The 22,014-nt window shown below is 41.5% G+C and overlaps 1 protein-coding gene across 1 annotated transcript; it reads left to right on the plus strand.

Moving 5' to 3' along the window:
• Positions 1 to 221: 221 nt before the first annotated feature.
• Positions 222 to 19,452, plus strand: LOC125022881 (integrin beta-3-like). The gene is made up of 15 exons (XM_047609862.1): positions 222 to 385; positions 998 to 1,083; positions 2,088 to 2,295; positions 2,380 to 2,632; positions 3,930 to 4,092; positions 4,195 to 4,356; positions 4,435 to 4,530; positions 5,663 to 5,752; positions 6,207 to 6,341; positions 7,684 to 8,128; positions 13,764 to 13,986; positions 14,086 to 14,186; positions 15,629 to 15,748; positions 18,467 to 18,633; positions 19,069 to 19,452. Exons 1-15 carry the CDS (start codon positions 259 to 261, stop codon positions 19,135 to 19,137), a joined length of 2,445 nt encoding a protein of 814 aa, XP_047465818.1. The 5' UTR covers positions 222 to 258; the 3' UTR covers positions 19,138 to 19,452.
• The last annotated feature ends 2,562 nt before the right edge of the window (positions 19,453 to 22,014 follow it).

Here is a 22,014-nt window from a genome sequence, read left to right on the forward strand (position 1 = left end):
TGTATTGCCTTTTTAGACGTTTGTAAAGGTGTAAACACATACCAGAGCACCAACCAAACACATTCCTGCCGCTCCGCTTTTTTAGATGCTGCGCTTTTCCTCCGCCCACCACTTTGAATATGATGCTGCCGAGAGCTGCGGATGGTGAGGAGAGGGGTTGGCCTCAAGACATTTGACTCTATTTGGAGTTGTCTGGATTACAGATGGAGGAAAGAGGGTTGTTTTTTTTTTTTTTCCTCCTCTCTCCTCCTGGTTCATATGTGCTCGTACACGCAGCGCGGCTCAGTGGCGGACTGCGTCCTCACAGGGAGGATGGGAGCTCTCTCGACGCAGAGGATGTTATGGATGTGCGTTTTGTTCCTCGCAGTAATAGCAACAGTTCGCGGTGAGCTTCATTTATTTATTTATTTATTTATTTATGCATTTAGTTCCATCCTAAAAGCCACAAATATGTTGCAAAGAAAGCCATGGGGTGTGTGTTTTTTCCCCCACACTGACTTAAGGCTTTTTGATTTTGTTTTCATGTTCTAACAGTGGACATTTAAAAGTCTGTGACTCTGTTTAATTTTTTTTTTTTTTAGAATTTAGAAAAAGTGCTTAAAGTAAAAACAAAGGAGTTATTAGTTAAACTATTTGGCTCCTTTGAAGATACCGTTAGTTTGTGAATGATGTAAATGCATGAATGGTTTTTTACTGCCAGTTTAGGTGGAGCCAGTTTCACTCAGGAAGTCCATTATTTCACTCTCCAAGAGTTTTAAGATACAAATCGGATTAAATAAACTGAACAGGAGGGGGGAAAAAACAGAAGTTATACTTCACACTTCTGCTTTCAGCGAAGCCATTTCGGTCATAATTTAATAACTAATCTTTTCTATTCAGTAACAAACAGACTTTTAAATTGTGTTTGAATTTAGTCGAGAAATAAAACAGGAAACATCTAAAAACGTGCTTACGTGCAGGTTTAATAAATACTTAATTAATTGTTGTTTGTTTCCAGGTTCAAATGTGTGCACGTCCAGGGGGGCCAGCACATGTAAGCAGTGTCTGGCTGTTCACCCAAACTGTGCGTGGTGCTTCCAAGAGGTAGGGCTCCTTCTCTGGGTCAGGGTGGTGCAGGGTGGTGCAGGGTGGTGGTGCTAGGCTCTCAGCAAACGATGTGATCCGGGGCTGGGAAGAGCATTTAAAAGTCACATCAACTCTTAAACTCCTTTTAACGAACTATAATGTGTTGGGGAGCGATTTGTGAACAAGGTCTTTTTTATGGAGGTTTTAACGGCGCAGATGAAGGTTTTTTTTTTTTAGCTGCTTCAGCGAGTGCGAACCAGCTGCTCAGAGAGAGCGTGACTCCACAGTCGATGGCCACATGAGGACACAATCATGTTTTCTGACTCATAAATGCAGCGATTTAACCCCCTGACTTCCACACGAATCACGATTAAATATCGTTTTTAATCTATATTAATAGCGTCCAAGAGTAATTTGACTTAAAATGTTCACGCAGTTCATACAATATAAACACTGAAGCTGTCAAATCTGTTCAAAAGTGCTTTAGATCAGAAAGTATAAAAGCCACAGCTTAGATCATAGGTAGATAACTGAGGGTCTGTGACGATGTAGCTACTACAGGGGGAGGTCGCAAAATCTTTGGTTGATTAGACATTTTTTATGTATATTTTTTTTCAAATTTAAATTTCTTTAAATACACATTAGAACATATTTTAGTAAAGTGTTAAATGGAGGCAGAAGACGTTATCTTTCTTTCACCACTGCTACTGTTGCACATGTTTGAAATTTTAAAAATATATACATATTTGAACCTGTGTATTATTTGAATAACTTAAAATTGAATGATAATAATGATGAATATTTGTAAAAGGCACTAGTTTATTATAGAACATATATAGTAGGTATATATAATGCGTTCACACATGTGCATATTTGTATGTTTTGGGTACAGAATTAAGCATTTCATTGTTTACTTTTACTACTACATAAAATGATCAACTCTGTGGTTACAATCCCAGTTAAAGGTTTAATGTTTTGAGTTAACGTCCTAAACGTCCTGTTGGACGTGTCCTCCGTCTCAGGACTTCGGCCAGGGAGTCGCCAGCTCGTCTCGCTGCGACCTGAAGACCAACCTGTTGGCCGCCGGCTGCGGCGCCTCAGCTCTAGAGTCTCCGACCAGCAAACTGCAAGTGATCGAGGACCGGCCCCTCAGCAACAAGGCGGCGGCGGGAGCGACGCAAGACATCACCCAGATAAAGCCCCAGAAGCTACACATCACCCTCAGGCCAGGTGAGCTCATTAGTCAGAGTCACACAGGAAATGAGTCAAGATGTTCTTCCTTAGTGAAAATTCACAAGAATATTTCCTCACCAGATGACGCCAAGCGCTTCACGGTGAAGGTGCGTCAGGTGGAGGACTACCCCGTGGACCTCTACTACCTCATGGACCTGTCCTACTCCATGAACGACGACCTCTTCCGCCTGAGGACGCTGGGCAAAGGTCTGGCCGAGGCCATGAACCGCACCACCAGCAACCTGCGCATGGGCTTCGGGGCGTTCGTGGACAAGCCGCTGTCGCCGTACATGTACATCTCGCCCAAACAGGCCGTGAAGAACCCCTGCTACAAGTAATAAAACCAATAAAACAAAAAGCTGCACACATATTCTGTAGACAAGGTTCAAGTTATTAGTTACGTCATCAATGGAAACATAGAGGAAATAGTTTTTTTTTTTTATTATTGCTATTTGTTTGTATTGGTTAGAGGAGCAGCTTTGGGGCCAAAGGGTCATAGGTTCTCATCTCTCTCTCATCTCAATATAACCAATATAAACCAATTGAAAAGCAAAGATTCAGCAAATTTTGAACGGCTCCTTTAAAACGTTCATTTTTTTTTTGTTTGTTTTTGGGTCAGTAAACCTGTTAAACTGCTCAACTGAATCCAGGCTTCACCGTAATGGAAAGTTTTTCTTTCGAGGCAGCATTCTTACGTTTAACAGCGTTTCGCAGTGTTTCCTAATAAGCACCCGCCACCGGTGTTTGTGTTGGTTTTCGCTGCTTGTTTACGTCTGCGTGTGAGAGCTACAGGTTCATTATTGCGGGGGTGATGTCACCTCGGTGAGGACACATTTAAACACAGTGATAACGCAGCCGCTGCTTAGGTCAGCTGCTGTGAGTCAGAAGCAGGTAATCTTACGCCGCACGTCCCGATGCAACCGTGGCTCCGACCCCGCCCGAAAAAGACTCCTCCCCGAAGATTGATTTGGTGGTTTTAACGTCTCTTGGGAGCTTTTACGTTCCTGCTTGAAAACACGTCCGTCTGAGGTCGAGACTCCAGGAATGTTTGGATAAAAGATAAGACAGAGGAAGTATTTCAGTAAACTCATTTAAAACCCACTGTGTTTTTCTGTATATGACTCTAGAGATGTCTCTTGTTGTCTCCTACTCTGAATGCATGTGTTGATGATCCCCAGAGGGAGAATCCTGTTGATTGTAGTCGCCCCTGCACCTTTCTATCTATTCTGTCTATTTGGAGTTGGCGTCTGTGACTTTGAACACAGCGTATTGTGCCATTAGCATGTGTTAGCTAACAAGAGATAACGTTATGACCACCTTCCTAACATTGTGTAGGTCTCCCTTGTGCCTCCAAAACAGTTGTGACTCATCAGAGAAGGTCCAAACGTTTCCCAGCAGAACATTTTTTCATGTTAATTTCATTAACACACTTCATCTGTCAGTGGTTTTAATGTTGTGGCTGATCCGTTGTAGGGTACTTTAAATGGCTGTTGTTCTTAAGCATAAACATGTTGACTGGCGTGCGTAAGAGTTCAATTAAAATGAGCAAAATAAAAGAAGTCTCAGCACAAACAGTTCTCTAAATATTTTTTGCTTTAACTTTAACCGGTGATCTCTGTTTCTATCCACAGCATTAACACCACCTGTCTGCCGCAGTTCGGCTACAAACACGTCCTGTCCCTGACGGAGGAGGTGGGCCGCTTCACGGAGGAGGTGAAGAAGCAGATGGTGTCCAGGAACCGAGACGCCCCGGAGGGAGGCTTTGATGCCATCATCCAGGCCGCTGTGTGCAAGGTGGGGAGAGAGACGGACGCACACATGACGCTGCCTCGCGTCACACACGGGTTCAGAAACCTCACTTCATATGATTTTTTTTTTGATTTTTTTGGTAACCAGGAGCAGATCGGCTGGCGTCCCGATGCATCCCACCTCCTGATCTTCACCTCGGACGCTAAGACCCACGTGGCTCTGGACGGCCGGCTGGCTGGCATCGTGCATCCCAACGATGGACAGTGCCACCTCAGCTCTGACAACATGTACAGCATGTCCACCACCATGGTCAGCGGACGCTGCAGAGACTTCGTTGTGTGTCTGTTCCTGCATGTTTTAACCACGCTGTCCGGTTCGGTCCCACAGGATTATCCATCGCTGGCTTTGATCACCGAGAAGATGTCAGAGAACAACATCAACCTCATCTTTGCCGTCACCAACCCTGTGGTTCCTCTGTACCAGGTCAGAAGCTCTGCAGGTCACTCGACACTTGCAAAGACCATAATTAATAGATGCAAATAAGTTGAAGGGAGGGATGAAAAAGGTCGAAGGATATGGGATGAAAAGGGGGTCTAGTTCCCAAACTTAAGTTATTATAACTGCATTAAGTGCACAAACAACAGCGCAAATACAAACAAAAATATCAAGTGAAAGGTTTTTGAGCTGAAGCCATTAAACACATACGGTACGTCTGCAAGAAACCAAACTTAAACTGTTCTCGATTCATCAGAAGAGACCTCACATGCAAAGCTGCACAACTCTACATCCCACTTATCAAACTGCATCACGGTCACAAGCTTCTCGAGTCCTTCTTAGACCCGTTAGTAGCAATTTATAAACATTTACGGATCAAAAACCAATGAGATGTCACTTAAAACTGGAGACTGAGCAAAACAACAATGTTCACATGTATAAATACAGACTGTCTTTTATTTCATGTCTCGTTTCCTATCGCTGATTTTTCCGTGTTTTTGGAAAAGCTAAACCTAAATTAGCACGTGTATTTGTAACGACCATCATATCAAATTAAAATAAACGTAGGTTTGGTTTTAAAGAGAGATTCCTGGACGCTGAACTGGAAGAATGGAAACTTTTAAATAACTATTTTTTTTTTTTTATAACACAGTGTTCAGACACTGACGGATGCAGCTTTTCCTAAACTGGAAAACACTGTTATGACCAAGTTATTGAAGCCGTCGGTGCAGAAGGGAGAGCAGGGAAGGGCTCCTGGATGGAAACTGTTGTACGACATACTGGGTGTGTCACGGTTCTGCATTTTAAGGGCGTTTGCACACATTGTGTGCGGACAGCGCACTTGTAAACTTCCACTTATTGTCAATCTCAGGAGAAAAGCAGAAGTTACAGATATATTGCAAGAATGTGCTCATGTCAGAAATGATTTAATCAACGTGTGAAAAGCATTTTAATCATCAAAAAGTTCTTTTTAAAATGATTTCAGTTTGGTTTTTGTCAACAAATATGTCAAAAATACGCAATTTATTTGGTTATTTAACTAAAATGCGAATGATTTATATTTTTTTTTATTTGTAAGTGGTGATACATCTTCTAGTCTGTTTGTCTTTGTGTCTCGTAGAACTACAGCGAGCTCATTCCTGGCACCACAGTAGGAACGCTGTCAAACGACTCGGGCAATGTCGTTCAGCTGATCCTGAAGGCCTACGCAGTAAGAACCACACACACACAGACACACACACACACACACACACACACAGACACACACAGACACACACATGTCCCTGGCCAGACGGTGATCGAGGCCGTGACATGTGTTTGTTGACACACACCCACCACGTCTGAGTCACAAAGTCTTAGTCGAAATTCCGCAGACGCTGTGAGTGTGAAGTGTGAAGCCGACCAAACGTAGGAGTCTCTTGGCCGCTGCTTTATTATTTATGTTTTGGTTCGAGTTTATTGTGCAGAGATCAGGTGAAAGAGCGAAAAAACCTAACAGTAAATCCTGGTTTTGTCTCTGTGTGGTGTTGTTACAGGTGCTCATACCGTAAGAGCAGGTCCCACACTTATAGGAGTTCAGCTCATAGGAGATCTGAGTGCATTTTAAATAATTAAACAAAGAAGTATTGCAGAATTGAGTATTTTTGTGTGTTTTTTTTTGTCAGAAAATTCGCTCCAAGGTGGAGCTGGAGCTTCAGGGCGTCCCAGAGGAGCTGTCTCTGTCCTTTAACGCCACCTGTCTGAACGGAGAGGTCATCCCCGGCCTCAAATCCTGCTCTGGGCTCAAAATAGGAGATACGGTGAGTTCCTAATGATATCATGATACACATGTCCCAACATTATTAGTCAGAATAATTTGATGAATATTGTTGCTCCTACATGGAAGAATGTCCTGTGATTAATAAAAAATTATTATACTTGTTTTACTTTAATGTCATAAATAATTGAATGAGAAAGAATGTAATTTATACAACTATTAGGCAAAACATTATGACCAAACTGCAGTTCATCAAGTGGCCACTTGAGGCTCCAAACGGGAGCAAATCCTCATAGACCCCCATGTTAAAAAGCCCAACTTTATTAAACAGAAATATTAAACAGCATAATTAATGGCGCTAGCCTGAGCTAACAGGTAGCGGAGAGTTGGGTGGGCGGGTCTGAACGTCCGACACGACCCAATCACGTTGGATTATCTGCATGTGGGTGGAGTAAAGCTCATCCAACATCAGGCTCCGCCCACTTTGGGCTTCATGTTCGAGGTTCAGAATCCAGTGGGTGATGTCGTGATGGGTGTGTCCATAGTATATACAATGACGTATGTCTGTCTGGTCTAGGGTGGGTGCTACATGTCTAAGTAACATCCACATGAATGAGAAGTTTCCAAAAAAGCAGAACATTGAATCTTCAAGATGTTGTTTACTTCTCCTGCCAGTGGTCATAATGTTGTGGCTGATTGGTCTATTTTATTGATCTTTCTAATGTAGAGGTGTGACACCCGCTGTGGGTTAATGTTTGCTATATTTCATAGTGTATTTGGTTCTAAAAGTATCACATCGGTCTGGTCCATGTACTATTTTTCACCATCTTTCCATTTCCCTTATTGCTTCTATCTTAAAAGTTGGATTTTCCCTTTTTACTCATAAAAAGTGTAGAAGAGGAGAAGGTGAAAAAAAAAAAAAGGATCAGCCTTGTCCTTCTGCTTGTCCTCCATAATTGACCCTGTCTTGTCTTGACGTCCTTTTTCCTGCCAGTGTAATTTGTCTGATTGCATTCGCTCTTTATCTCTTATCTGGCTTGTTTTTTCTCGGTCTCTTCTCACTCCAGGTGACATTTTTTGGCCTCAACATATTTCTTTCTTTCTTTTCTTTCTCTCTGCTCAGGCCCCTCTTGTTATGTCCATATATGGCAGCCTCTCCAGATGTTTGTAGCTCCCCAATCTTGGACATTTACCAGATTTGGACGCATTGCTGACTGAACGGTTGCTTTGACTAAATACATTTGGACGCGTTCCTTCGTGTCGTATCTGTGACATGTGATTAGATCATGCTGAAAACCCGAGCAAATACTAAATATCACTCAGTATGGATGTAGAATTTGTAAAAAAAAATGCATATGTTTTAACCAAACACATCTGTGATCCAGGTCTCTTTCAGCGTGGAGGCTCGCGCTCGCGGTTGCCCCAAACAAAAGAAGAAAACGTTCATCATCAAGCCCGTCGGGTTCAAGGACTCGCTGTCCATCACCGTGACCTTCGAGTGCGACTGCAAGTGCCAGAGCAAAGCGCAGCCCGACAGCCCCAAGTGCAGCCACGGCAACGGGACGTACGAGTGCGGGATCTGCCAGTGCCACCCGGGTCGCTTGGGGCCGCACTGCGAGTGCGCCGAGGGCGACTACAACCCCACGGAGCAGGACCGCTGCAGCGGACCCTCGGGAGCCGGAGGATCTCCGTCCACCATCTGCAGCGGCCGCGGCGACTGTGTGTGCGGCCAGTGTGTTTGCCACAGCAGTGACTTTGGGAAGGTCTGGGGGAAGTTGTGCGAGTGCGACGACTTCAACTGTCTGAGATACAAAGGAGAACTCTGCTCAGGTAAGGAATATTTTATGTTTTCATATGTCTTAAATGTCTAAAAAATCCACAAATATACACCAATCAGCCACAACATTATGACCTCCAGCCCATGAGGAAGTGCAAAAAAAAAAAATGCAGTTCATCAAGTGGCCACTAGAGGCTCCAAACTGGGAGCAAATCCCCATAGAGCCCCATGTTAAAAAGCCCAAATTTACAGCATTATTAAACATGTTTACAACCAGTTTATTTCACTATTCATGACAACTGTACAGAGGGTGAATCTTTTGCTAATTCATTTCTTTATTATTAACTAAGGTTTTAAATTCTGCATAGTTAAGGGTGTTCCAGCCTTGAGTGACAGGTAGACAGTAGCCTGAGCTAACAGGTAGAGGAGAGTTGGGTGGGTGGGTCTCAACATCTCACGCATCCATATTTGGAATTTCCGCGTGTGGGAGGAGTTAAGCTCATCCAACATGGCGGCTGCAGGCTCTGCCCAGTTTCGGGCTTCATTTTCATCCATAGTAAATACCATCAATGCTAATACGTCACATAATAAACAAGAGTCGTTCTTGTGGCAGATCGGCATTTCAAACAACAACCAGATGGATAATAGCTCAGCTTTTTTAATTTTTTAATTTACTTCATCACTCAGGTGGTTCTTCTACCGGGTCTGTTTACCTTCTTCTTCTTCTGCGACCAGCTTTCTTGGATGTTTTTGAGCATGTGCAGGCGTAAACATGCCCGAGAAAATCTTCCAATCACATTGTCTGGGTGTCTTAATTGAGAAGGAGAACTCCAATTTTAGTCTTAGTAACATGTTTACGTGGGTTTATGTTGTCCAGTTAAAGTCAGATTAAGGCAATATTTTTTCTTCTTCATGTGCATGTAAACGTACTGAGTACTCCTGTACTGGGAAAGGTTTTTTATTGCTATTTATGGCTATTTGCTTGTATTGGTTGAATGTAGGATCAAAATAGCATAAAATATTATTGTGTTTATGATTTTGAGATACACCAATCAGCAATAACATTAAAACCACAAATGAATAACACTAAAACCATCTTGTGACACATGTTCTGCTGCTACAATTGTTCAACATGTTCTTCTGGGAAACTAGACCGGACTACGCAACCCCCACCCTATAGCAATGGCACTCCTTGATGACACAGACACACACAAAAACACATTAGAAACAACTCAAAAGGGTGTTGACCTGACCTCCAGATTCCCCTCAACCCATAAGACCCAAAGGCCCCTAACTAACAAATCTGTTACCGGACACTACAAGACACCCTCAGAAGGCCCATGTCCAATCTCTAAAGAGTCACAACTGATGTGGAGGCACAAGGGAGGCCTACACAATATTAGGAAGGTGGTCACAGTGTCAAACATCAAACATCTCACTACATGGAGATGGTTAAAATGAAAAGTTTCTGAAAATGTCTGCACCTTTTCAGCTGAGGCTTCTCGTCCCTTCTACCACGTTAACTCGCCACCCACCTCATCTGGGAAGAATTACATGAAATAACAACTCTCCCTCCTGGACAGGACATGGGCTCCATCACAATAAACACATGGTGTGGTGTAGTGTGTGTGTGCGTGATAATAATCTCAGGTTGTATGTTTGGCCGAGCCAAGCTTTTTGTACCACGAACTTCAGAAGGAACAAGTTTAAATGGCGGATTTCTCCAGGCAGAAATAACTTTCGTGCAGTTAATGGACTAAAAAAACTGAAAGTTTCTCTGTTGCGGTTCAGATTTTTGAGCATTAGTTTGTGTTTGGTGAACGGCAAGAGATTTACTCTGAGCCTCATCTTTTGGAAGAGACAGTGTGTCACTGAGTCAAAACACATGATGCTTCCCCGAGGATGTTTGTAATTGGGATCTTATGAGCGACTTTTCATTGTGGGATTTAAAAGTGTAAAGCTTTTGCCTGCACATAACAATGCTGTCGGTTTTGTTTCTTCCGACAGTTAATTTGATTTCCTTTCCTTTCCAAAAGTTAGACATTACACAAGTATTAAGTTGTCAAAAAATTCCACAAAAATCCACGTATAGAAAAGTCTCTCGAAGTTGAGCGCCATTGTTTGTCCTCATTTTAAGCGTCTCACAAAAACTTTTTTCCACAAAGTAATGCCAACGTCTCTGGTAGCAGTGTATCTTCAAAATGGATTTGTACTCGTGAGCTTTTGATCGCAACATGGGTATTGGGTAGTTGACGTTCAAATGGTCATGGTTGAGACACAGAGGCTAAGAATCTAGCTAACAGGAAGGTAATATGGAAAATGAAAAGGCGTAATGAAAGGATGAGGCCTCTAGCAACGTTAGCATATCATAAAAAAACAAAGAAACTTTCATACTACCAACTTAATTTACCATAAAACTTCACTATTTCTAAAAAACCTCAGCAAACATCACCCACTGAGGCTAACGGCTAGCAAAAGCAGGAAATGCAAAGCTCTGACATTGGGAATATGAACATTTTCAACGTCATATAGACGATGCCACAACTCCATTAATCTCTCATCCATTCGTGCCGGTTTGCCATCGTTGTTTTGATATTCCTGTTACTTTCCCATCGTCTTTTGATGCTATTTCCTGCGTCTCTTTTTCATTTTTCATTGTTAGCAACACATCCAACACCAGATTCGGCTCCGAATATTCAGACATGTTTAACTGACTGCGACTGACATCAGGTCAGGTCTGTCCCCCTTCACACAACTAGTGCAGACATTACAATTTCCAAGTTCTGAGTTGTACTTCTACTTCGCTCTACTTAGAAAGACGTAGAATCCTCACTACCTGAGTTCCCTTACCAAGATGGCCGCCCCATGTGTAAACAGTGATTAGAAGCTCCTGTGATATTCCATTTATTAGCACATCTGATTAGTTTTTGTTGCATTAAATTGGTGGTACAGACAGTATTTTAAGACATACATATGTTGAAATGTTTTTCATGTGTTATAATGGAACTATAAGCCCATGTTACCGTAAAAACGGCTAAAAACAATAGCCTGGTAAAACCAACACAGAGCCAAAACACCATTGTGGCAAACTGTGATTAACTGTGTATTTTTTTTCTACATTTAATTTAAATTAAATAATCACAACTTTTAAATATTTTTATATATTTCTGCCTCGTGTGGTCTTGTAGATTTCATCACTGTAAATAATTCTAGTAAAAAACACAAGTTAAATAGCCTTAATTTAGTTTAACATTATAGCGATAATATTAGTTAATATCAAAATTAAATAAAAAAAAACAAACAAAAAAAAAACAACAACTCTGCACTCAAAAAATGTAAATATTGAACACAAGTTCATCATTTGACATCATCAAGTGACGTCATTTCCAGCCCCGAATTTCGCCCTCTGAGATAAATGGAACGCACCATTTGCACAACCGGGAATCGTGGGTAAAATCTGGGCAATAAAAAACTTGTAGTGTTTACTCGCACGGCCTCGACTGTTTCAGAAAAGATTCTCTTTCCAATCCCGCGAGTTCTTACTAACTTTTCTTGTAAATATTCTAAAGACAAAGACTTAGAAAAGTCCAAAGATCCAACCAAGAAATGATAAAACAGTAACTCTGAGTAGTTTGGCCTCTTCCATTCTTTACGTTAGCCCTGCAGAACATGTCTACACAGATAACGAAGATAACGAAGATAACGAAACGACAAAAGTCTGAAGAATCTGCATCAAGTGCTCTACTTCACTGAGGCATTTCCTCTTTGCTGCTCATTAGAAGTTAAATCATGAGCCTGCTTCGGGATATTACATCTGAGAGCTGTGAAGTTTTTTGGCCCAGACCGCTCGTCTGCCGTACGCTCCGTCGCGTCTCGTATATCACGCGAACCTCCCCTGGTGGTGCTCTCACAAAGAAATGTTTTGCTGTGCTCCCCGAGGCCCATAGCGTAACACAAAAATACCTTTCTGCTTACTCATTGGCTGGTGTGGTGTAATGAGGCTAAAAATAAACCCATGTTTGGTCAGAAAAGGGCCAAGTTGGGAGAGCGCTGGAAATGTTCTGGGAGCATGTGTGTGCAGAACATGGTCCGTTGTTGTACTGAAATACCTTATTCGTTGTGAGGACCATTCTTCCTTCTGCCGCAGAGCGGTGTAATTAAAAGCCAGCGGCCCTGCGGTCGCGTGGTAATGACAGTTTGTCCGTGGATCATCTTTTATCCAGTCAGACGGACCCTAAGCAGCTTCCTGTCTCATTGTTTATCTGGGCATTGTTTTTTTTGCGGCGATAGGCCACAATGTTTTGTGCGCTGTCACTCTTGTTGGCATGAACACCCACACATGTACATGGATACGTGGAATAACAACAAGCCGACGGGCACAAATTCACACACATGTGCCTAATCATGCAGCCAAAAATAAATTAAAAAAAAAAAAACAAGAACAAAACACTGCAGGCTCACAATGAAAAAGCCGTTTCAGAAACTTTTTTTTCTTTTTCAAGAACCACAAGGTCTAACTTTTCACGTTGTAGCCCATTAAAACGTAATTTGAAGAAGCCAGAGCGAACTCAGAACTGGAAAATACAGACGAGCGTGACACAGGCTTGTGGTTAATGAACTCACAACCACTTATCCCCACCATCATAGAGTCATGCTGACCGGCAGACCATTGTTCAAAGTCCACGCAACTTTATTACAAATTACAGTTCCCAAAAATTATCAAAACAACCAAACAAAACACACCCTATGCGTCCGGCTATGTCATACATGATGCATAATGTTAATGTTCAGACGGGCTGGCTGCGAGTTTTAGGATAACAACGTCCACATTTTAACCAGAGATGACGGATGGTTTGAAAGAAAAAGGAAGACACCTACGTCAAATTGGAAAATCCCTCACTGAACTGAGGAGGTGGACCATCAATCTACAACACAGTCTTGTCCCAGTTTTCATGCAATGGAGGAAATTGGATAACTGGAACGGGAACAGGTCCTCCTCCTGCGCACTAGGTGGCGATATGTGTTTTTTTAGGGGGTTAGTGTGGAAATTCACAAATCAATTTGTTTACAGTCAATAAATGCACGGAACACATCGAGGAAAAAGGTTAACTGGTGAGATTTTTATGGCCCCGTCAGTTTCGGTCGCCGTTGTTGAAAGTGAAGCAAGAAGCAGAAACAAAAATGAACTCGACTGGCAAAAAAAAAGACGACGCTAACTAGTGTTTGGGTGGCGCTGTTACAGACTAACGAGCGCACAAGTATAAATGGCGTGTCGCTGTGTGTAGGTTAAGGCGTCCACACAGTCCTTTTAGAACTGAAGACTTGTCCAATTGTCTTTCTTGAACATATTTTTCGATAAAATATTGAATAAGAAGATTAATATTTGTTTTCGTGCTATTAATAGCCAAACATGAACTTGTTTTGGCCTGACATACTTAGCATGTTTAACTTAGATTAGGCACAGTAATTAAAAAGACAACAACTCCAGCCACTAAATACTCCCCGTTTCCCAACTTCCACCACACCCTCATTCACACATTGTTTACACATCATCTTGTCATGCTTCCCCTTGATGTTTATTCTCTCTTTTGCTGTTCTACTCGTGTAAATTGATGTTACATGAATAAATGGAGCTGCATTATGTTTGTGTCAGAGTGCGGTAACGTCACCTTTCCTTCCCATCCTCAGGCCACGGCGTCTGCAACTGCGGCTTCTGCCAGTGTGCGCCGGACTGGCAGGGCGAGAACTGCAACTGCTCGCGACGCACGGACACATGCATGTCCAGCCTGGGTCTTTTGTGCAGCGGCAGGGGTCAGTGCGTTTGCGGGGCCTGCGAGTGCACCCAGCCGGGCGCCTACGGGGCCACGTGCGATAAGTGCCCCACCTGCCCCGACGCCTGCACCATGAAGAAGTGAGTCTGCAAAAAAAACACAAAGCAAACACGTCTTCAGGAGTTTGCTTTTTCCCCTATCAACCGTCAATACCTTGGTTTGTTTTTTTTTCTTGCTAGGGAGTGTGTGGAGTGTAAGCACTTCAAGAGAGGCAAACTGTTCGACGACAACACCTGCAGTCGAATCTGCAAAGATGAGATTGAGCTTGTGGATGAAATAGGTGAGACACAACTTGCAGACTTGTAGTACCAGTGGATGCAAGTTTCTGGTTAATAATATGTTTTCTATTAAAGACAGTTTGTCAGGTTATCAGAATAGCTGGTAAATCACTTCAATTGAACATCATACTTGCAATAATAAATAAATAAACCTTTCTCAGTGCGTTTGAGAGGTTTTCTGGATGAATTCAAAGCAACTTTTGCCTGAACTGTGGCAGCATGTGACCATTATTGCGTAATAGTCAATGCGGTGCTCCATGCACTTAAAAAATGATGATTATTTTATCCTGTAGATCAAACAAGAGTAGTCATTGTTGGTACATTGGACATTGATTAAAGTTAATTTAACTTAACTTACTTTTGCAGATGATGTTAGCTTACTTTTAAAAGTTGACTTTACTACGAAAAGTAACTCACTTCTTTTCGCAAAAATAATTCTTTTTTTTTTTGAGTAAAGTCAACTTGTAAAAGTAAATTTAACTTTTTTTTAAGTAGACGGAGCACCGAATTTTAATCAATGTATGGCCGACTTACAGCTACCTTCCTAGCTAATGGCTACTGATGTTAGCTAACGGCCGCTAACGGCTGACCGGTGTTAACTAACGGCCGCTAACGGCTAACCGGTGTTAACTAACGGCTAACCGCTGTTAGCTAACGGCTAACCGGTGTTAGCTCCGTAAGCTAACGCTAGGTAGAGGAAAAAAAAACACATCTCTGCTTTACTTTAAATTCCAGTCATTTGCAAACGTTAGCTTGAAATTAATTTTGAGTCAAGTATATTAAAACAACTTGCTAACATTAGTTTCACTTAAAAAGTCTTGTGAAGCCACTTGCTATTGTTAATTCCAAATAACATCAAGAGTCTCCAGTTATTTTACTTATTCATTTCCACAACAATACAAAACCTGAAAGACTGCAGTCATTAACCAACTATATCACTAACTTTAATTGAATTCTTACCTTAAAGTCCAGTTTATCACCAATTTCTTATTTTGTAGAGCTAGTTGGAGCAAAGTAACATTGTGTGTTGTGGGGTCTTCATAAGAAGACTTGTTGAGCCACTTACATATAGCTTGTTAATGAAAAAAAAATCTAAATGACTGTATTTTGAACAAATGTAGATGAATTCAAAACATTATATGTCACACTAGACCAAGAAAAACAAATTTACATTATGTTTGAAATTTGTTAAATATAAATGTAATTATCATGCAAACACAGTTAATGATTTGTTTAGTCTTTAGTTCCAACTCATCACCCTTTATTTACAAAGATTCAGCTAAAGTACTCTAAAATATCAATAAAGAATAAATAAAGTCTGAATATAAACACTAAATTTGGCTAAATTCAGGCAATAGAATTACAAAAGTCTGCGTTAGGGAACTGATGCATGTCATAACTAACTGATGAACCATTTCCTTGTCTTTTTTTTTTTTCCACTCAGTGCTCCACGACACGAATGCTGTGAACTGCACTTACAAAGATGAGAATGACTGTGTGGAGCGTTTCCAGTACTACGAGGACGCCAGTGGCAAGTCCATCCTGTTTGTCATCAAAGAGCCCGGTAAGAGAAAATCTACCATCCACATGGAAACCTTCCCCCAGAAATATTTAAGTAGCTCGAAAAAAAATGGACCCTAATTACTTTTATTGAAGCTAACCAACACTCTCGTTGACGTGTTAATCCTTCTGATGAATAAAACATAGTTCGAGACAGAACTTTGCATTCGATGGCTCGGCCCATTTATTAGTCACCAGAACTTAGACCTATAGAGCTTCACCTGGTAAGTAAATGTCAATGAAGGCACCGTGTGTCAAAACTTGTTCATATAATAACAAATAACATGAGAAAGATTTGCTGTGATGATAAGATGTTTAGTTTAGAGAAATACTAAAAAGATGCCACCACATTCCAGCAAATCTTTTTTATTATTATCATTATACGCCCAGTAACAAGTTGTCACTTCCCTGCCGCCTGCTCTTCATCTGCTCGTTAAGTGGTCGAACAAAAAAAAAAAAAAAAAAACAGCCTTTTAACGACCACCATTGCCCTCAGAGAAAATCTGTCCTTGGGTGTACTTTTTAATGAAAGTGTGTGTTTAATTTAGGCTCGACTGGGCATCAGAGGAGCACACGGAGCGTTTCGCCTTGAACACGGTGCACCCCGCCGTGTCAAAGAGGGTCGTAAAAAACCGCCGCCCGGCTCTCCTAGGAACTCGCTGACTTGACATATCTTCAAGAGGGAAGCAGGGAGAGCAAAAAGGAAGGACGGTTTTTAAAGGGAAAGCTGCATGAGAAATGATAAGAGAAGGACATATCCCCCCTGTTTAGAAGCCGATGAATAATGATGCGGCAAATTATCCTGAAGCACCAACTTAGCATGATTTAAGACTTTTGCAGGGTCAGCCCGAAGAGCAGGAAGTAGAGTAAAAAAAAAATGAGGGACGGGGGGAAGAAGAGAGGAGCTTTGAAGTTGGCCGTAAAAAGTCTCAGCGCGCTTGTTGCGCTAAGTTACCCAACACCGCAGATACATACCGTGCATGTGGACGTTTGGCAGCTAACGCAGGCAAACGTAGTTGGATGATTAGCAGCTAAAGTGTCCAACTCTCCCACAGGAGTTTGATTGAGCCAAAGCGGAAAAGAAAGCAAATATTGAGCGATGATTGAAGAGAAAATGCTAGTTTTCTGTGTTTATATGTCAGCGCTTGAGATGATTAATCAGACTGTATGACCTTGACTCATTTTTTTATTTTTTCTCATTTGTAAACAACAAGAGTAAAAAAAAAACAAAAAACACATCCTCTGGGAATGAATTAAGCCAGGAAACTAGAGGCCAAACCAATCAGTGAGCTAATTACAGCACGATAGTGATAGTGTTGAGTCGATGTTTCCTCCCGTCCTGAAACTTCCAAACTACTATTTCAGTTTAAATATTACTTCTTCTTCTTCTTGTTTACTCAGAAACATATTTGGTGCAAAGCTTAAGTGAAAGGTTTTTCCAGGACAGCTAATGATGGGGGGGGGGGGGGGGGGGGGGGGGGGGGGATGCACAACAAGTTTAGTGTCATTCCAGACAGCGAGATGAGATGAATTGTTCGTGTTAATGACTCTTTGAAAGAGACTCGGTCCTCTGGTGTGCGGCCTTCTTGAAAATGTGCACATCGGATTCCTGTTGCGTTGCGCCAGGCCACAGTGAGGGATGAGAGGTTTGTGGCTTGGCTGTGGAGGTTACTAGTTTCCACTCGGGTCCATCCTCCATCTCTGCTTCTTTTGATATTCGCTGCGACGCTGGTCCATTACTGACGATCTAATAACCCTTTAAAAGGAATCGCAAAAAAGGAACCACATGCAATACAGCGATCAGCCACAACATTATGACCAGTGGCAGAAGAAGTGAATCACCATCTTGGGACAATTCAGTTGTTCTGCTGGGAGACGTTTAGACCTGTTATTCATTCATTGGTGTGGATGTTATTTAGGCATGTAGCACCCACCTAGAGCAGACCAGACACCCCCCCACTGAAAAGTTAGGATAAATTCAGCCATCTGGAGTTATGGGCCGTCAACTGTCTAGTTTCACTGAACACAAGTTTTTCCCTAACCCTAATCCTGACCCTACTTTAGTAGCAGAGAAAACCACAATGTACTGTATATTGGTAGCAGCCCTACCTGAAATAGAGCTACTACAAACACTGTACAGCCACAACATTACGACCACTGACGGGGGGGAAGTGAATCACCATCTTGGGACAATTCAGTGGTCTACTGGGAAACTTTTTATTTATTTCCTTCCTTTATTCATTCATTGGTGTGGATGTTACTTAGACATGTAGCACCCACCTAGACCAGACAGGACACCCCCCACCCAGTAGTAATGACAGGACTTGATGGTGCACAGCAGCCACCCCCGGCAGGATGCAGCCTGACATGGACAAAAAAAACGCTTTAGGAACAACTAAAAAAACAAATAAAAACATGAAGAACAGCTCAAGGCATTGACCTGGCCTCCAAATTCAAACTGATCAAGTATCTGTGGGATGATCCACAGTTTTGGAGACCTACACAATATTAGGAAGGTGGTCATAATGTTATGCCTGATCGGCGTATGTCTACCGGGAACAAATGAATCAGTGAAGTCACGCCCAGCAGAGTCATCGCGCCAAAGATGATGCAGGGAGGAAGCAGGGATATGGAATCAGACTTCCGCCGCCCTCTCGTCCGACTTCTCATCTTCTCCTCTGTGCCTGTCATTTTTTCTTTATCTCTTCCTCCCTCCGCGCAGACTGCCCCAAGGGTCCAGACATTCTGGTGGTGCTTCTGTCGGTGGCGGGGGCCATCTTGTTCCTCGGCCTGGCGGCGCTGCTGATCTGGAAGCTGCTGGTTACCATCCACGACAGGCGGGAGTTTGCCAAATTTGAGGAGGAACGTGCCCGCGCCAAGTGGGACACGGTGGGTGGATTTAGCATTTGGTTTGTTGCGCATTAAGAAATAGTCAGAAATAAATGGCATCATACACGTTTACCCCAACGCACAAGGCCACACACGCGGTTTCTCGCTCTCCAGAAGATGTTTTTTTATTGTTTTTACGTGGCGCGCTGTTACTCCCGGCAGAACAAAAGGCAGCCAACGGAAGGGCTGGGTTTAAATTAGCAAATCAGCCTTTACTGGTAATGCGCCTGTTTAACACAGCCAAGTCTCAAAGGCCTTAAAACCGCAAAGATTCACAGGAGGTTTAAGGTGCTCGCTGAGAAACAGACGCGAAAGCAAACAGCCACACATTTAATACAGTGTGGACGGTACGGTCCCAGACAAAGATGCATAGATTTTTAATAATATTATCATTAAAAAGTCTTTTAAACTCACCTCTCTTTGTGTGTCTTACAGCAACACAATCCTCTTTACAAAGGAGCCACCTCTACCTTCACAAACATCACCTACAGAGGAAAAGACTGATGCTACTGAACAAAGACGAGGAATAAAGGATGAGCTTACGGACTTTTTCTTTTTTTTTTTTTAACCATCCTTTGTGAGACAGCGACGAATCATGTGCAGGGCTCTACTGTCACCAGACAATAGTTGATAATTATTTGTTTGTAAATATGTAGAAATGATTCTGAGGACACATCTTTTTTTTTTTTAATCAGGGATTTGTCTTAAACAACCACCTATTCTACTCTGATTAAAAAAAAAAAAAAAAGATAATATTTTGTGTGATTGATGGTGATTTTTTGTTTTGACTAAAGAATAAAGACTTGGTCCTTGTTCTGATATCTGTCATCCTTGAATAGGGGACCCCTAGAGGGTGGGTGGAGGTACTGCAAGGGGGGTCGAAAAATCTTTGGTTGATTAGACATTTTTATATCTATCTATATATTTAATTTTCCAACCAAACTTAAAAGTTCTTTAAATCCAAATTAACATGAATCCAGCATGTAAGTAAAGGGAAAAGGGATCAGTCTTTGCTGTACAATGAAATACATTTTACTCATGTGTGTGTGGTCTTGATCTTTTTCAATGCAACGATGGTAAACGGTGAAAAAGTTCCAAAAATTACCACCGAGTCACTGGAGGAACTGAAGGGCAGATACAAGCTTCATTTCCTGATCACAACGTTGTGTTTTCCTGTTTGTGCCTCCCAGAGGGACGTGGTTAAGATAAACGGTTCCTTAATTCAAGTCAAGCAACATCCTACAGATATGATGTGGTTTGGAGACAAAAAAAGGGGGGAAACGTTAGATCAAATTACAAATGGATGAAAGTTTAAGAAACACTTTCATTGTTTTTATTGTTTATAAGTGTGCAAATGCAACATAACTCTTAATTACTGAGGTTGCATTAAAGTGTAACAATGACAACATGAAACTTCCTAAAAATAGAAAAGGCATAAAACCAGATGTTTAATCTTCAGCTTACACTGTTTTTACAGTCTGATTCTTACCTTTAATTAGTATTTATCTGCATTTAATGGACATTTCTTTGCCTACTTAGAGTGAACAACTGTTTGCTACCAGACTAGTGAGTCAAAGCGCTTCCTCGTGGCTCTTTGAATGCGACGCTCTGCTTCCACCTCCTGGTCTTAGAGTGAAAGTGCATTTGCGCCTCTGCAGATTTTCCTCTGCAAATCTTGCCCTGTGCAGCATTCAGCCTGCAACTTGTACAGCACATGAGCAAAACTATTAAGAAATAAGAAGGTATATATTGCTTGGATTTGATTTGATATGTCAATCTCTACCCGAATTTATGTGTAATCCAGTCACATCAAATGTCATTTTCTAGATTGTTAAATATCTACATCACCACCATGACTGTAGAAGGTATGTCCTGCACATGTATGTATTTATTTATGTTATTAACCCTGTTACATTTTTACAATTAAGGATAACGTCGCATATATTAAACCCACTCCTATCATGACCTAACAACGTCATCTCGTTGTGATGACAAACTTGGGAGCTGCAAATCACGGTAGGGCAACAGTAACATTTTAGGTCACACGGTGTAAAAATGGAACATTATGGGATTTGAGTTTAAAATATAAAAATCTGCTAACCAAATATAATAGCAAAAAGCATAACTACCACAAAGTTATCCAAAAAATAAATAATAATAACATGGAAAAGGACACTTTTGTCCTTATCATGGCACAAGGGTTAATTTCTTTATTAAAACTGGGGACAGAGCATATTAATGAACATTATAAACATCATAAATATAATATTAGATTGTGGCCGAGGCTAATTTCCACCTGTTTGTCCCTGAGGCAGGTTGAGGTTTGCAAAAACATGAGAAAAAAATAGAAGAAAATGAAGAAAATACCCTGGGAGGAACAAAAAACGGACTTAGCGTTAAATACACAAACCATTTTAGTGGGAAAAACAAATACAAGGAGAAGTATCCATTCATTAGTGACCAAGACAGGAAAGGAGAAATACACAAGATCTAGATTGTACGTAACCTGTTATTGCATATAGCGCTTTTCAACACATTTCAACTAACCAGACTTCAGGTTATTACTGCCTTATTGGCTGGTTCCATGGTTACAGGACGGGGCTGATCTGAGTCTCCAGATGGGACCTAAAGGCGGCTAGACCTTTATGGATATATATTAAATGACATAAAGAGGTTCTTCTACATATTTAAGTATTATTTGAGTCATTAAAAGGGGGTGGAGTTATCAATATTCAGCAGATTATAGCGAGACAGGATGCTGCAGTGATGATAAGTATGTCTTTTTTAGTTTGTTTGTTTTTTTTTAGCAAATATTGAGTCTTATATCTGAGTGGTTCATGTGTCAGTGTTTATATGAAGCAGCCTGACTTCACTAATCAAAGAAAACCACCCTTTTAAAGAAGCCTCTCTCATGCAAACTGTTCAAAGCAGGAGTGTTTCACCTTCGATCCATCTCACAGTTTTGTGTCAGTTTCATGTAACCTTGATGTAATTAACTGAATCTATCAACACAGTCTTAACTACTCTCCCTTCGAAGTTTCACTCCCACACCTTGAGTTTCTGGCCACTAATGGGTTGTTAAAGAAACACTTATTGTGAAAAAACAAGGCTCATCTGAGCCTCTTCTAATTACAGGTGAGTACAGGGTTGTTAACAGACCCCAGTTGTTTGAGGTTCAGGTGGAAACCAAAACTCCACACCCGTCTGTTTTAGATGTAGCACGACTTTACATGATGAATGGGAATCTGCAAGTTCAATTCAAAGCTTGAAGTGCAGCTAAGCTAATGAAATACCAGCAGCCACTCAGTGTTTTCTCTACAGACGCCTGATCTTTGTGTTTTATTGTACATATTTTATGTTACGTTGGGACAATTTCCATCT

This window comes from Mugil cephalus, chromosome 16 (assembly GCF_022458985.1).
Source record: "Mugil cephalus isolate CIBA_MC_2020 chromosome 16, CIBA_Mcephalus_1.1, whole genome shotgun sequence".
In the NCBI taxonomy this organism is placed as follows: domain Eukaryota; kingdom Metazoa; phylum Chordata; class Actinopteri; order Mugiliformes; family Mugilidae; genus Mugil; species Mugil cephalus.